Source organism: Papaver somniferum, chromosome 7, assembly GCF_003573695.1.
Source record: "Papaver somniferum cultivar HN1 chromosome 7, ASM357369v1, whole genome shotgun sequence".
Lineage (NCBI taxonomy): Eukaryota > Viridiplantae > Streptophyta > Magnoliopsida > Ranunculales > Papaveraceae > Papaver > Papaver somniferum.
The window spans coordinates 32,225,884-32,241,615 of record NC_039364.1 but is presented as its reverse complement, the minus strand read 5'-3'; the positions used below and the strand labels follow the sequence as shown (position 1 = coordinate 32,241,615).

General features: G+C 35.5%; 3 protein-coding genes across 3 annotated transcripts; 1 reads left to right on the top strand and 2 right to left on the bottom strand.

Annotated features, from left to right (window-relative positions):
* The first annotated feature begins 4,204 nt into the window (after positions 1 to 4,204).
* LOC113296892 (phosphate transporter PHO1-like) lies at positions 4,205 to 11,404 on the top strand. Its single transcript, XM_026545251.1, has 14 exons — positions 4,205 to 4,590; positions 5,147 to 5,227; positions 5,314 to 5,551; positions 6,255 to 6,616; positions 7,037 to 7,108; positions 7,833 to 7,962; positions 9,040 to 9,160; positions 9,375 to 9,624; positions 9,715 to 9,819; positions 9,911 to 9,955; positions 10,044 to 10,196; positions 10,320 to 10,598; positions 10,675 to 10,817; positions 10,920 to 11,404. Exons 1-14 carry the CDS (start codon positions 4,318 to 4,320, stop codon positions 11,008 to 11,010), a joined length of 2,343 nt encoding a protein of 780 aa, XP_026401036.1. The 5' UTR covers positions 4,205 to 4,317; the 3' UTR covers positions 11,011 to 11,404.
* A 197-nt stretch (positions 11,405 to 11,601) lies between these two features.
* LOC113296891 (pentatricopeptide repeat-containing protein At1g80150, mitochondrial) lies at positions 11,602 to 15,119 on the bottom strand. Its single transcript, XM_026545250.1, is given in 3 exon segments — positions 11,602 to 12,009; positions 12,925 to 14,786; positions 14,922 to 15,119. A coding segment is annotated over 1 exon segment (1,203 nt). The 5' UTR covers positions 14,738 to 14,786; positions 14,922 to 15,119; the 3' UTR covers positions 11,602 to 12,009; positions 12,925 to 13,534.
* LOC113294492 (glycerol kinase-like) lies at positions 11,809 to 13,302 on the bottom strand. The gene is made up of 2 exons (XM_026542888.1): positions 12,925 to 13,302; positions 11,809 to 12,009 (listed from the first exon to the last, which is right to left on the bottom strand). Exons 1-2 carry the CDS (start codon positions 13,300 to 13,302, stop codon positions 11,809 to 11,811), a joined length of 579 nt encoding a protein of 192 aa, XP_026398673.1.
* Positions 15,120 to 15,732: the final 613 nt, after the last annotated feature.

Sequence of the window (15,732 nt, the reverse complement as noted above, 5' to 3'; positions counted from 1 at the left end):
ACATATGGTAAAGTTTAATAAATCAAGGGTTTATTATAGCGTACATATGCCTCATAGATTTTGCAGATGACTCATTCGAAGATTGAAGGTCCCCAAGATGAATTCAAACGAAGGATATTTGGGAATTCCTCTTATAATTGGCAAAAATAAAATCTAATGTTTTATGAGTCTGGTGGATAGAGTCAAAGCAGGTTATCCACTTGAAATGGTGAAACTATGTCTAAATGCTGTAAATCTTTAATGATAAAGACTGTTACTAATACAGTTCTAACTTACTTAATGAGTTATTTGCATATTCCAGTTTATATCATCAAACAGATTGATACTCTACAATGAAACTTTTGGTGGGGATTTAAAGAGAAGAAAGGAACGTACATTACTTTTTGAAAAGATTATATATGCATAAAACCTTGGTGGTCAAGGTTTCAGAGATCTGGAAATTCTGAATCAAGCTCTTCTAGTCAGAGCTGCTTGGAGAATGTGTACTAATCCAGATAAGCAGTGGGTAAAAGTAATGCAGTCTAAATATTTCCCATGCACCAGTATGCTCCATGCAAGTACCAGGAAGAGTTGTTCATGGGCTTGGAATGGTGTGCAGAAGCATATCCCTTTTATAAAGCTCCATAGTCGATGGAGATTGATAAAATAAAAATATGGCTCGATGTTTGGGTAATAGGCATGGACATGATGTTGAGGATAGTGAGGAATATATATGGGTTCAAGATCTTTTTTCAAGACAACAGAATCCTGAGTTGATCGATTCACCATCTTTTTGAACCTGAAACGACATATTTGATAATGAACATGAGAATTCCGGCAGTCGCTGTAGATAAGCTTATTTGAAATCTAACGAGAAATGTGATTTTCACTCTAAAGTCTGCATACAATAAGCTGCGTGAAATCAGTTTGGGTAATCTGCAGGTTTCTCTTAAAATATAAAACTCTAAAATAAGTTGGAAGGAGTTTTGGAAATATTTTTAGTGGAAATGTTTATCTGATATATCGCATGCGAATGAAAGACTCTCCAGAGCTTGCAGACACATAAATCGTTTGTGCACATTCTGCAATTAATTTGATGAGAGTATGATGCATGTTTTGTTTTACTGCCCTTTCTCAATAGCTGTCTGGATGTAAATCCCTGGAGGTTCTAGTGTTTTATCAGGGGTTCATAATGATGTTGCTGAAATGTTAGAGAGCTAGATGCCATAAAATCAACAACATACTTCTCAATTTGAATGGTTAAACACTGCCATGGTAGTCTCATGGGTTATGTGTAATGAGAGATGTGAAGTTCAATTCCAGAATAAAAAGGACGATTTGAAGATCACAGCTAGGAAAGCTTTAAGTTTTGCTAGTTATATTGAAAATCTAAGCTTTAAACAACTGGCACGCTCCAGTAATGTGCAGAATGCTAGGTACACTATACCGAAATGAATATCCCCTGCATATATTTACTTTACTATTAATAGCTAGGAAAGCTTTAAGTTTTGCTAGTTATATTGAAAATCTAAGCTTTAAATAACTGGCACGCTACAGTAATGTGCAGAATGCTAGGTCCACTATACCAAAATGAATACCCCCTCCATATCCTTAATTTACTATTAATTGTGGTGCATCAAAATGCTAATACCTCATGCATATGATGTTAATACCGGTCTAGCAAGAATTGTTCTTATCTGGTGTGATTTTGCATGAAAGTGGTGGGTTGTCTATCAAAATGCTATGCAGGAATAAAAGATTCTGAGCAGGCATAATGCTCTGGCGTTCCTCGATGCAGTCAACTGGAGTAAAGAGTTGTAGTCTACATATATTGTTTTTGAAAATGATCTAAAAGGGTTTGAAGGCTAGATCAACAAATCATCCCCGGTGATAGCACGAGAGAATGAAGTTATTCTATTAGATGCTATCAACAGTTTAAAAACAATCCATAACGGGGATGTCATTTTGTTCCTAGAGTTTGTAACAAATCCGCTGATAAACTAGAAAAATTTACTAAAGCTAGTTTGAGAAACCTCCTAATATTATCGAGAGTCAATTATTGTCAGACAATGTAAATATTTCTGGTTAATAAAGTTAACCATCTTTGGTGTCGAACACTGTATCATTACGTCAACGGTCCGCGAGTTATAACCCCAGATGTGTCACCATCCTTCCACAAAAAACCCATCAAAACAAAAGTAACACAAAAACCCCACCAAAACAAAATTAACACAAAAACTCCAAATTTAAATGTTGGTTTCATCAAATTTGGGGTTTTTGTATCAATTTTTAAAAATTTGGAGTTTTTGTATCAATTTTGTTTACGATGGAATTTTAATGGATCCCAACATTTGAGTAGGATTTTTGTACCACAAGTTTGGTCACCTTGGATTTTTATGACTAGTTTTTTTACGTCAAAGGGATATGTTTTGTTTTTTTTCTTGTCATCTTGAGGGTTCATGTCCAAAATAAGATTGGGTAGGAACTACATACGAGAGGCAGTTTATCGTTTGCACCCATATTTATATTAAATTGACTACAACCAGCGGAATTAATGTCCAAGAACAATGTCGCCATCGTCCCTAAAATTATTACACAATAATACATACGTGAAAACCAGTTTGTAGACAAAAACAACCGAAACATGCAGAAATTATGTGGCATATCGATTTTAGTCGATGACGTGCTTATATTGAGCGATTTTAACTTGAAATGGGGATGACATATACATAGATGCGTTTAATAGTGAAACTTGCAGCCAATAGGAGTATGTTCCTCGGTACGTTTGTCTTGTGATGCCCATTGATTTTAGAACCCAGATATCCAGGTTTCCATTCTTGCATTTTACTCTAGTTTTTTTGTTTTTAATGACTTTTGCGGGCTATATATTTTGCAGTCGGTGTGAGATTTTGTGATGTCTTGTGATGCCCATTTTCAATGGTAGGGTTGGCATTGTGAGCCACTGTAGTTTGATTGTGAGCTGTTTTCCTCGTAGGTATATTAATTTCGAAGTAACTAGTTATCCATACAAAGATGCGAATATGCAGCAGGAATGCAAATTGCAATATGCCAAATTGCCAATAATCAAATAAAGTGGTTCGCATTTCTTAAAATGTTGGGTCCTTGAACTTTTTCTGACTACGCCTAGCTGGTCTAGGCCCAAAAATGATCATATGGGTTTATGCACCACTCTCGTAGGTTGCTGCTTAGCCAGCCGTTATACTACTGTTATCACAAACTTTAATCCTATCGGCTAGGGATTATGGTGACTCATAAGACTAGGAAGGCTTTTGTGTACCAATTAAGTCGAAAAGACAAAAATTGGTATGAGAACCTAATTTTAGAATGACTATTAGATTAAAATAAATAAATAAATAATGGTGAAACAGATTTTTTTTGTTTTATAATCTCAGATATATCAGCTTTTGTGTTTCTGGTTGCCAAATACATTTTAGATCTTACGGCATCCGCTATTGTGTTTACAAGATCCAAAAAGTGCTATCAAAAGATAACATGCAATAGTTACGAGTTTATCAGCATGTAATCATTACGCGTTCGACTAATTTTTATAAATATTTTTATTCTCCCAGGACGAGATCATTATGCGTTTTCTTACTATTAAGATTTTTATTTTATTTTAATTTATAAAATGCTGGGTCTCTTTTTGTTTATCTAAATTTTTCTTTTTAATTCTTTCCTACTAATAATCATTACGCAATTTTAGATTTTTCTCATACCCAACCACAAGAATTAGTGTTTTCTAAAATCTCATGGAGCAGTGTGAACCTGGTGAATGTATGCCATAAGACCTAGTTTAAGAGAGGCCAGATATATTGAATGAGTGAGTGAAGCATGAGTCACAAACGATTAGGGTCATGAGTCACAGACGATTGGGCGATAGCTGATATGCAGCTAGTGTCTATTGTACGAGAGACTAGTGAGAAAGAAAAACACGCTTACTTATAACACTCAATCTTTAATCTTTTGTCCACTTCAACTCAGTTTAGCAATGTATTGGCCAAAACAAATAACTAATTAATTTGTTAGCCCTAATTACCCATTAAATCAATGATATTAAGCTAGTCCTAGTCCCTGGTATTTGTTTAATCATAACTTTTTTTAGTAATAAAAACAAAAACCCTTCTTTGCTTTCTTTTTCCCATTGAAAACGCTTTTTTTTTTTTTTTTTTCCTTTCGAGCACTATAAATAAAAACCAAACTTAGTCCCCTAGACCACCTCTGTGAACTTCCATTCCAGTTCATCATCACTCTGGTTCTCATTCTTCATCTTTTTCTCATCAATTAATATATCCGAAATTAATTTTGGTGGTGGTGGTGATGGTGAAGTTCTCAAAAGAGCTTGAAGCTCAATTAATACCAGAGTGGAAGGATGCATTCGTAAACTACTGCCAGTTAAAGAAATATGTCAAGAAAGTTAGACTTTCTAAAAAACCCATTTCTGATCAAATCCATCTTCTTCATCTTCATGATCAAGAAGATGATCCTCCTCAATACGGGTTTTCTATTTTCGATCCTGTTCGTTATGTTTTCAAGAAATTATCAGCTAAATTTCAGAGTTCTTCTACTGATCAAAGGGAGATGATAATTCAGGTAGCATTATGATGATCCAGTTTCGACAAAGTTGTTTACAGATTTAATTATCGTTTTTGCTTTCTGGGTTTTGCTTCAATTAGGTCGAGATGACTTTCTTCACCTGAAAACACTTCATTTTCTGTTCGAGATATCTACTATAATTCTTTGTCTGCATCCTTTTCATGCGATCCTTGTTGACGTCATTTAGGAATTTTTGCATTATATTTTTGTTACGTAGCGGGAAAATTTCATCTTCACCGGAAAATAAAGTAGTGTGTCTGTTTCGTTATAGCAATGATTTTACGTGAAAAGTTAACGGAAATAGCAGATGCATGTGTTAGTTTCCGGCACGCTAAAGTTATGGTTCATTTTGGTGTAACACAATATAGAGATTGGTGGGTGACACGAAAAGCAATGAAACCGTTGGGTGTTTCTATCACGAAACTATCGTGAGTGGGAAAAGAGAGAACCCACACTACTTTTCAAAAACAAAAAACAATATCAAAAAAATGAAAAATAAATGGTAACTAATTAAATTTAGAATTTAAATTAATTTATGTTTAATTTCTTGTAGGTCAGAAACAAAAATGGAGAAGGAGATGAAGAATCTGTCTACCAAACGGAGCTACTTCACTTGTTTTCTGAAGAAGATGAGGTAATTAATGATAGGGTATTCTATTTATTTTTTGAAAATGAGAAAATTTATTTAAACTGAATATTTTCGATGGTTTGAAATTGAAGGTAAAAGAATTTTTCGAGAGATTAGATGAAGAATTAAACAAGGTGAATCAATTCTACAAAATCAAAGAAAAGGAATTTTTAGAGAGAGGAGAGGCCCTCAACAAACAGCTAGAAACTCTTCTTGATCTCAAACAAATTCTAAGCGAAAGACGCAGGAAAAATCATTTATTAAGACTGGAGACTGGAAGTCTTGCGCGATCAAATTCTTCATCGGTTAGAAGTGCATCCGATTATTCTGGTACGTAAATTTTACAAGTTTTTCCTTCTCTTTTGACAATATATAAGGAATATTATATAATCGAGTTGGTAGCTGATATCACGGTAGTATAGTGCATGTACTTCCATCTTTGATATCAACTTGAGCTTCATTTTCTTAGTTAGTGTTTTGTCCACTATCAAGCTTTAATGAATCTTAGCTAGGTTCAAATTCCAGAATGAACAAATTTTTCTTTCAGTGCATCTTTTTAAAGTTTAGATATATATATATACTTTTATATTTTTCACTACAGATCATACAATCTCGTTCAACATATACATCAATACTAAAGTTACATTTTCTTTTCCACATTTTGCAATTATTCATATTAGAAAAGTTGGTATATCTTAACACGATGATGACATATAATAAAATGATTTAAATCTACTTGGTTTTTACACACTGTTTTTGCTTTCTAGACTTCCTTCTCGTCATGATATTTTTATGCAATTTAGTTAGAATTTCGGAATTTAATGAAGTAGCTAGAAAATATTAGGCGAGTAGTATACATTTATTGCCATTTGCCGTGTCTTAAGCAAATTAAATTGCCAAAACAAAGTCTTGTCATTACACAAAAAAAAAAAAAAAAAAAAAACAATAGTTGCCAACAAATACTGCTAATCTATTATTATTGATAACTACATCTGCATGTACATAATATGACCTATGTTCCGGTGTAATGCAGAGAGCGGAACCGAAATGGATGAGACTTCTCCGACAAACGAAGATGGAAAAAATGGAGTGAATAGTTTTACCGGCGGGACTAGAACGAAAACAAAGAAGACAAGAAGTGGGTTAAGAATTGATATCCCAGCAACGAACCCAACAAGAACAATATCAGCTGTGACATCAAAGCTATGGGAAGATTTAGTAAATAACCCTAAGAAAGAAGGCCATGGGGACTCCGTTAACAGAAAGAAAATCCAATGTGCTGAAAAGATGATTAGAGGAGCTTTTGTTGAACTCTACAGAGGACTTGGTTTACTCAAAACTTACACCTCGTTAAATATGGTGGCCTTTGTCAAGATACTGAAGAAATTCGACAAGGTAAATAATTTTATTTTTCGGAAAATGGGTCATTTGTCCAAGTATTTTTTAAAACATGGTTCAAATAGACGAGTAAAAATTAGTATGGGTGAAATGGACACTAAAAAAATAGTAAGGATGAAACTAGATTCATCCTGACTTAAACTTAAAAAATAGCAAGGATGTAAATTAAAAATAAAAATAAAATATTTGAAAAAGGGTAGGATGAAACTGTTTACATCCTTACTATTTTTACATTTTTGTCCATTTAAACAATATCAAAATCTAAACGTCATTTTCACCCAGAAATTGTTGATTTTGGTCTTCTTAACCAATTTTGTGTTTATTTATTTTATTTTATCTGTAATCAATGAAAAATAAAATAAATATCATGTGAACATTTTCGTCATTAGTTTTTATTCTTTATTTTGGATATTACAGGTGGCAAATGAAAGAGCATCAAGTAGTTATCTGAGAGCAGTGAAGAGATCTCACTTCATTAGTTCCGACAAGGTATGGTGCGCAGAATAATATTCTGCTAAACTGTTTTTCATGAATTAGCATATTCCTTGAACTTATTCTTATTCGCCTTCATATAACGTACCCCATATGGAATTCGTGTGCACCTAAAATTCCAGGGTTGGTACTTCTTTAAACTGCAACCAACCAAATATATTTACGAGGAATAATCCAGGTGACATAATCGTTTGTTTAGAATATGTCAGAAGTGACTTATAAGCCAAACTCCATAGTTCATATAACAGTAAATATCTTGGTTATCTTAGTATTTGGTTGTAACTTTGATTCTAAAAGAAACTCATAAAAAAACCTCAAATCATATCTTCTGAAAAATTGTGCGATGACGTGATATTTCTTTTATCTGAGAACTCACAGTACAATGATATTCACAATCTAAATTTAAAATCGTTTCCAAAAGTTCTTAGAGTCCATACAAGAATATAAGATTTTTATTCGATCCGTGCAGCATATTCGATATATGCAATATAACTGGTGATTTAACTGGGGTCATGCTGTTTTGTGACCAGTCTATATATATTTAATAAAATTTCAAAATGTGCATATGGAATCATGAGTCAATGAAAACTTTAGCTTTCGAGTGTTTTCAATGGACACACGATGATATCATCAGCAAAAATCGTTCGAGTAGAGTCCACTGTGCATTGCTTGACTTAACTTTGTACTTGTATCTTTTTTTTTTTTTTTTTTTTTAACGAAGGTGGTAAGATTGGGCGATGAAGTGGAGTCCATCTTCACAAAGCACTTTGCTAACGATGACAGGAAAAAGGCAATGAAATTCTTAAGACCCCGAGAGAATAAAGCCTCTCATATGATCACCTTTTTAGCAGGTACGTGACTTAAAACTTTGTTCCTATGCTTTCTTTTACAAATAATTTTTGATCCCCCCTGCAAGAAAATCAAGGCCTGGGACAGCTTTACTGAATTCAATTTTGTGCACACTCTTTTAAAGAATATTAGTTCTGTTAAATAGTTATCAACGGAGTTGGGAGTACGCACAGATGGTGCAATAGTATGAAAAAAAAGAAATGACAAGTGAGAAAGTAATACCATGATCATGGCAACCTTGGTCCAGCAAATACGCGGCGCAACGTTCTGTGCTAAGTTAATGCGTGTGGATTTAGCCTTTGAATTATTGAGAACCAAGAAACAAGCATGTCTGATTCGTTTCACTTTTGCTTCACAATAAAAGGAAGAACAAACCTAATCGTCTTTGTTTGAACTTAAACTGCACAAAGTAAAAAAGCAGAGACAAAAATCCTTACGAGATATCATTGTTCCTTGTGGAGATTATAGTAGACCCACTACAATAGATTACCACAATCAAATGGTACTTATGACAAGTGAAACGGGATTAAAACATCACCATTTATAGCAGTAATGCGTCGCATTGGGGATACGTTCTTATATTGGCATATGACGTGAAGGATATGACAACCGAAGTTGCATGTTTTCTTTCCCCTGCTAACTGTTGGTCTTTATTGTAACAACAAGTCCAAGATCCAGACCGTAAGTTGATCATTTTGCAAAATCAAACACACAGACCGTAAGTTGATCCCAAAAAAAAAACACGCTACTCTGGCGCCTCGGCTTTGTTTATGGCTACCTGACATATTTTCGATCGTTCATTTCGTTTGGATTGGGTGCACCCAGTCGGAACTGTATATACCAGCATTTGCTTCATCCATGAATTAGTTGTCTAGCACTTAATTTTTTGGCCAAAAAAAAAAAAGAAAGAAAAAAGGGAAAAGTTATTTTTGCTGCTAGCTAGAGATTTAAAGCGTGTTCTTTATAGGGCTTCCTTTTCTTTTTATCACATATTTGTTGTTGTTGGAAGATTTCTTTGCGTCATGAGTCGGCTAGGTTCGTTCACTGATGAAATATCTTTTGTTGTTTGGTTGTTGCAGGACTGTTCACAGGCAGTTTCGTAGCCTTATTTAGTGTGTACGCAATCTTGGCACACATGTCAAACATCTTCAAGTCTGGAACTGAACCTGGATATCTGGAGACTGTTTACCCTGTTTTCAGGTATAGAATTTATAGACCCCTAATGCTACATGGAACCCACCACGCATTACACAAGATGAATGCATTAGGCTTTTTTGTGCCGACTCCTAATGCACAATGGTTTGGCTTGCAAATAGAAAATATCTTGTTGTTTGTTCGCTGTGTCGCGACACCGACATGACAGATTTACAACACATAATAGTACTAATAATATGTTTTGTTGGATGTGATGTAGCATGTTTGCATTCCTCAGTCTCCACTTGTTTATGTACGGGTGCAACATATTCATGTGGAGCAGCACTCGAATCAACTACTCCTTCATATTTGAGTTCTCGCCGAGTACAACTCTCAAGTACAGAGATGCCTTCTTGATGTGTGCTTCTTTCATGTCAGCGGTGGTCGGTGCAATGGTCATCCACCTTATTTTGAGGTCAAGCCATTTTGCACCAACTCACGTCGACGCCATTCCTGGAGTTCTCCTTCTGGTAATAACAAGCTTTAGTCTTCATATCCAGTCATTTGCTAGCTAAGACCTACCTGCTCAGTGTTCTGAACATGTTTTGGTTAATTTTCAGTGTTTCATTGCATTGCTCATTTGCCCATTCAACATTTTCTACCGATCAACTCGTTATTGCTTCATTAGGGTGATCCGCAACATTGCTTTCTCTCCATTTTATAAGGTACGCGCAAAATATGCTCCTAGTTTTTGTATCCGTGCATATTATCTGTACAAGCAATGTTAATTTGGCAGTACATATGGTGTATCTGTAGGTTTTGATGGTAGACTTCTTCATGGCTGACCAGCTTTGTAGCCAGGTAAACGTCAACCCTAACGCATATGCGGCTCCATATTACTTGATTCTAGATATAAACATTGTTGCTGTTTTTTCCTTCAACTGATCAGATTCCACTGCTGAGACACATGGAGACTACAGCATGCTATTTTCTAGCAAAAAGTTTCAAAACGCACCAATATGAGATCTGCAACCAGAGCAAGCTATACAGAGAACTCGCATATGTGATCTCATTTGCGCCATATTACTGGCGAGCTATGCAGGTTTACACTTATTTTCAGACCCTTTTAATGTACACAATTAGCATCATCTAGTGTGAAAACAGAAACAAATTTCATTTTCAAATATAGTGAAGTGACATAATGTCATTGAATTTGATTTTCAAGTGTGCAAGAAGATGGTTCGATGAGGGTGATGTTGCTCATTTGGCTAACTTGGGGAAATACGTCTCAGCCATGGTTGCTGCCGGTGCCAGACTAACATTTGCTCGGCAACACGATAACTTATGGATGTTCATGGTTGTACTCACTTCATCAATAGCAACTGTTTATCAGTTGTACTGGGATTTCGTTAAAGATTGGGGTATTCTTAACCGGAATTCCAAAAACCGTTGGTTGAGAGACGATTTGATTTTAAAGAGCAAGAACATTTACTACATATCAATCGTAAGTTTCCTGGACCCTTTCATGTTAAACAATTTAAGTTGCTGCTGGGTCACTAATAATGAAATGCGAATTACAGTTTATCAACGTGCTGCTAAGATTGGTCTGGATAGAAAGCGTCACGCGTATTAGTTCTCCAACAGGGTTTATGGAGTCTCAAGTACTAGACTTCTTCTTGGCTTCACTAGAAATTATCCGACGCGGGCACTGGAACTATTACAGGTATTGCTCTTTTGTGTCAGTAATTATTGGAAACACAACTGATGGTTCAGAAAATTGCATTTTATTTTCTTTGGAGTAATACGTGCATGAATGTTTAAACAGGTTGGAGAATGAACACTTGAACAATGTAGGAAAGTTCAGAGCAGTAAAATCAGTTCCCTTACCATTCCGTGGCATAGATTCCGATGACTGAAAATCCTTTGGCCTAGAACTTGTACAGAAGCCCCAGCAATGAAATGAAGCAAACCAAGATGTGTTGCAAGTGCTGCTGATCGAACAGACTACTGATGGATTAACTAGACCTCACTGAGTTAGTCCGCGAGAAGTTTTGGTCTGAAGTGGATCGTGAACGGTTTCATACACTAATTTGAGTGGGGCAAAGGTAGACAAAATATTAAAACTCTTTTGTACAATAAATCAACGAACTATGACTATAATTTATGCTCAAGCTGATTCAATGTCATTAATATTCCTTTAAAGCCACATTGTTATCTTGCTTTGTTCCTACGGAACATCCTATTATAATGCTGCCGTGTACTGTCCAATTCAGACCCAGAAAAAGCTTCCGGATGCTGAGTTTTTGAGTATGAACTCTTCTATTTATTATTAAATATTCCTTAAGCACAGCTTAGCAGGGAAGGTTCTAAATTAAAAAGCTTCTGCTCAGAATCCCATTCAGTGCAGCATGTGCTGTGTTAGGTTAAAACTGGAGAACATCCTGTAATTACCACGTAATGTTCTGGATTTTAAATGAAACCTGCAAGAAAAATAGATGTCCCAAAAACCTACAATTTTCATTATCAACTTTGAAAAGCCTGATCCCAGTATGCGAACACTGGCCATTATTCCAAAATTAAAAGTTTTAAGTTCATAAATGAAACAAAGGAAGAAAATAAAACTTTAGCAGAAGAAACTGAAAGACGATAAAAAGCGCAAGGGAGGAGGGATCTAGAAGGAAAGGTCGGCCAAATTGAAAGTTCTTGAGACAGCTTTATACCAAGACATTACTCTTTTCTTCCTTAGCTCCATCCAAGTTAGGCTGGACAGTGGTAGGTTTCTCTTGTTTCGCTTCATCAGAAAAGACATCTTGTTCTGTCCAAACTCCCACAGCTAACCAAGAAGCATAGGCTGCACCAAGAGCTGTGGTTTCAATGCTAGCTGGTCTAACGACTGGACATCCCAACAGATCCGCCTGTTTATATCCAATTAAGATAACAAAGGTTAGGTTCCTTCGATAGATGACAATGTCGAACAATCTGTCAAAAGTCCTTAGTTATTTTAAAAGCAAACAGTTCAGAATGGTGCACTCCTTTGACAATATGAAAAATGTTTCCTAGCAAATAAAATGGCACTACAACAGAGTTGTATAGTGAATCAAAGAAACAGAATTTTCAAAAAAAAAAAAATATATATATATAAAAAAAAACCAACAAAAGTATTCCTGCTATGGCAGAGTAATATATTCCAAAGTTACAGCTAGTAGACATAGCAAAATCACTTAGCATCGTTATTAGAGGGCTCGATTTGCTAGTAAAAATTTCCTAGCTTAGAACATGGAATGTTAGTTAAAGATTTGAGTTAGTGACTTATGGTTCCTTTTGATCAAATATTGATATAACTATATCTACCGGTCCTGATCGAAATCTTGCTATAAAAGACATAACGTTTAAAACGAGCATATTTCCACTCTCAAATGAGTTAAATAAGATACTCCCTCCGTCCCACTCCTAAGTGACCTATTTGATTTTAGATTTTGTCCCAATGATAAGTGACCTATATCACTAAACAATGAGATATTCCGGAATTATCCTTTTAGTTAATTATAAATAATATATGAAATATGTATAATTTGATAGGCATGTTTATATTCGTTACGTAGGTGTTTTAAAATGCTTTTCAATTGTATGAAATTTGCGAACATCCGTGGAGTATTTTGAGAGATAAACCATTTTTAAATTTCACTAGTCATTATTCATAAGGGTATAATTGTAAAAAATGATTAAAAATACTATTTTCCTTGCTTGTCTTAAAAATTGTGCAAATTTCAAATAGGTCACTTAGGAGTGGGACGGAGGGAGTAGTAATTAGTAAGACTACGGATACAAACCTGAATTTGCATCAATAGATTGTTAATAGTTGCTCCACCATCAACTCTGAGCACAAAATCTCCATTCTCATTTTTCACTTCGCCTTTTCCCCCAGCATCCTTGTGCATCGAGTCTAAGACATCTTTAACCTGAAAACACATGCTCTCAAGAACACTTGTGATGGGAGATTTGTTGGTAAATCTTGTGATCCCGATACAAATCCCACGGGCATCATCACGCCACCACGGTGCAAATAGACCATTAGACGCAGGAACAAAATAAACTCTACCAGTGTTCTCAATTTTCCCTGCCAGTTCTTCAATCTCACTAGCACTCTGAACTATACCAAGACTTTCTTTTAACCATTGAACTGCTGCACCAGCAACCCATCTGATCATCATAACCCAAACACAAATCATTGAAAACAGAGAGTTTGAATCAGAAAAAGAAACGAATATTCTTGATCTCAGTGCAAGCTAAAAACGTATTGCTCTGCTAGACTTTAATGGAAATCCTCTTCACCTATTGCGTATTGCTTTCATGTTAGTTTAGCAAAAAACTTCAATTAATGCATCATAGAACCTCCAGAACTGCACTGCTTATTTTATAAACTATCCGATTCTTCATTCATTATTTTTTGACCATATGCTCCAGAGTTGAAGAATTAACGTATTCCAAATGCTCAATTTCCTTCTCAGAAAAAGGAGGAGTTCTTCCCCTAACCAGTGCCATGAGAATATTAGCATTGCGGCTCTTTGAACTCATTAGAAGACCTACTAGCAGCTTACCGATGGTAACAAAATTAGGAAACCAGTTCTTTTCCATGCTATCCTTGCACATTGTAAATGCCTCATCAAATTCACCTCCTTCACAAAGGTAATGGATCATCGTTTGGTACATCTGTCGATTTGGCTTGCCACCTTTACGATGTAGTGCAGAATATACTTATTTGGCCATTAAACTATAACCAGCTTGAAAAAAAACCTTGATCACTAAATTATATGTCACTTCATCTGGCTCGCTACACAGAAACTGCATCGTACCCATTAACTTATTAGCTTGCCAAGCTCGTCCCTTCTTGACTAAGTACTAGATCCTAACATTAAATGTGGCAAGATTAGGTGAACAACCTTTATGCAACATAAGATTCCACAACCCGTTGCCTATCACACACTAATCGTTCTTATAAAATGCAGAAAGAATAGTGGTGTACGTAACAACATACGGTCTAACTCCTGCCTTCTCCAGCTCTATCATGACTAAATAAGCTGTATCCAATAAACCGACTTCACAAAAAGCCTTTGTAGCAATATTGAGTGAATAAACATCTATAGAAATATCAAACTTCTGAGGAACCTCCAAGAGAAATGACTTGATATCTTCTGCATTACGGGTCTGTCCCAAAACCTTAAGAGCAGCATTGAAAGATTTAACAGTCCGAGGACAACCAAAGAGATGCATAGTATAAAATGTTTCAACAGCATGCTTAATCATACCATATAGTGTTATAATCCTAACAAACCCCTCACGACGCCCTTGCGATAATGTTTTCTGCTCCTCAAGAAGCTGTTCCATATAATCAATTCGTCGAGCACCAGCAAGGCGACTAACAGTATCTTCAAATGCAAATCGATTCTCAATAACCAAACGGTTCTTAGCATTCGCCTTAAACAAATGAAACAATTTATCTGGATTTCTTTCGTTCTTTAGCTTTATCAATGCAGGTTCTTCCAAAGGTTTAGAAACAGCATTAGTTACAATTGCGGCAGAAGCAAATGCAATGTTTGTTGTTTTTGTGGTGTAAAATCTGCGAACTATACGCAGAGATAGCATATTCTATTCGTGTTTCTCAAACTGAATCATGCCAATAATGAATAAATCTCTACAGAAAAAGAATGAAAAAAAGATTCAAGGGTCAAAACAGAACCCATTTGATAAACCCTAATCAATTTCCTGATCTGTATTTGGGAGAAATAATAAAATCAACATAAGAAATGAATGAATGAAAAAATAATACTTGTTAGCGCTTATACTCCTTCTGGAATTGTGGATCAATCAATCTTCTTTAGCAATCAGATGGTGATGATGAGATTGTAAAACTTTAGATTAGATTGAATGCTGATATACCAATGAATCAAATCAATATATAACCTTTAATAAGGATTAATTCGGTATTAGGGTTATAAGATTTTGGGGATTTAGATTCATTCTGAGGCTTATAGGGGATATTGAAAAGGAGCCAAAGAGCTCCCGGTTAGGTTTTACTTAACCAGATACTCGTCCGGTATCAGTGTCTGGGGGTGTGCAACGCATGGACGGTTGCGGATTAGGTGTCACCCGCAACCAAACCGTCAAAGTTGCGAATTTGGAAAATTGAACCGTGACCGGTCCAATTACTCGCGAATTTCTCATCCACGGATCAGCGGGTAATGCGAACCGGATGCGGTTTAACCGCGGATTTAGTCAGAAGAAAGAAAAAAAAAGTAAACAAACAAAACCGGTGAGGAAATTTTTGGACATGCTATGCTAGGCATTTCATCAAACAACTTGCGTGCATAATAATGAAAAACAAAATAATTGATTTGGAGTAGAATCAGTATTCAGGGACTAATAAGCCAAAAGGAGAATTCCATAATGTAAATATGAACACCATTCAAAAAAATCAAAAGATATTTGGACCGAAACTAACATGAAATTGAGTGAAGGGGAACTTCAGTTCGTTTCATTTCAAAGTAAACTCCTTTAGGTTAAATAGTAGGGTACATTATTTATATGTCCCTACTTTTGAACCCCAATAAATTTGTCTTTATACAACAATAAATATGTCC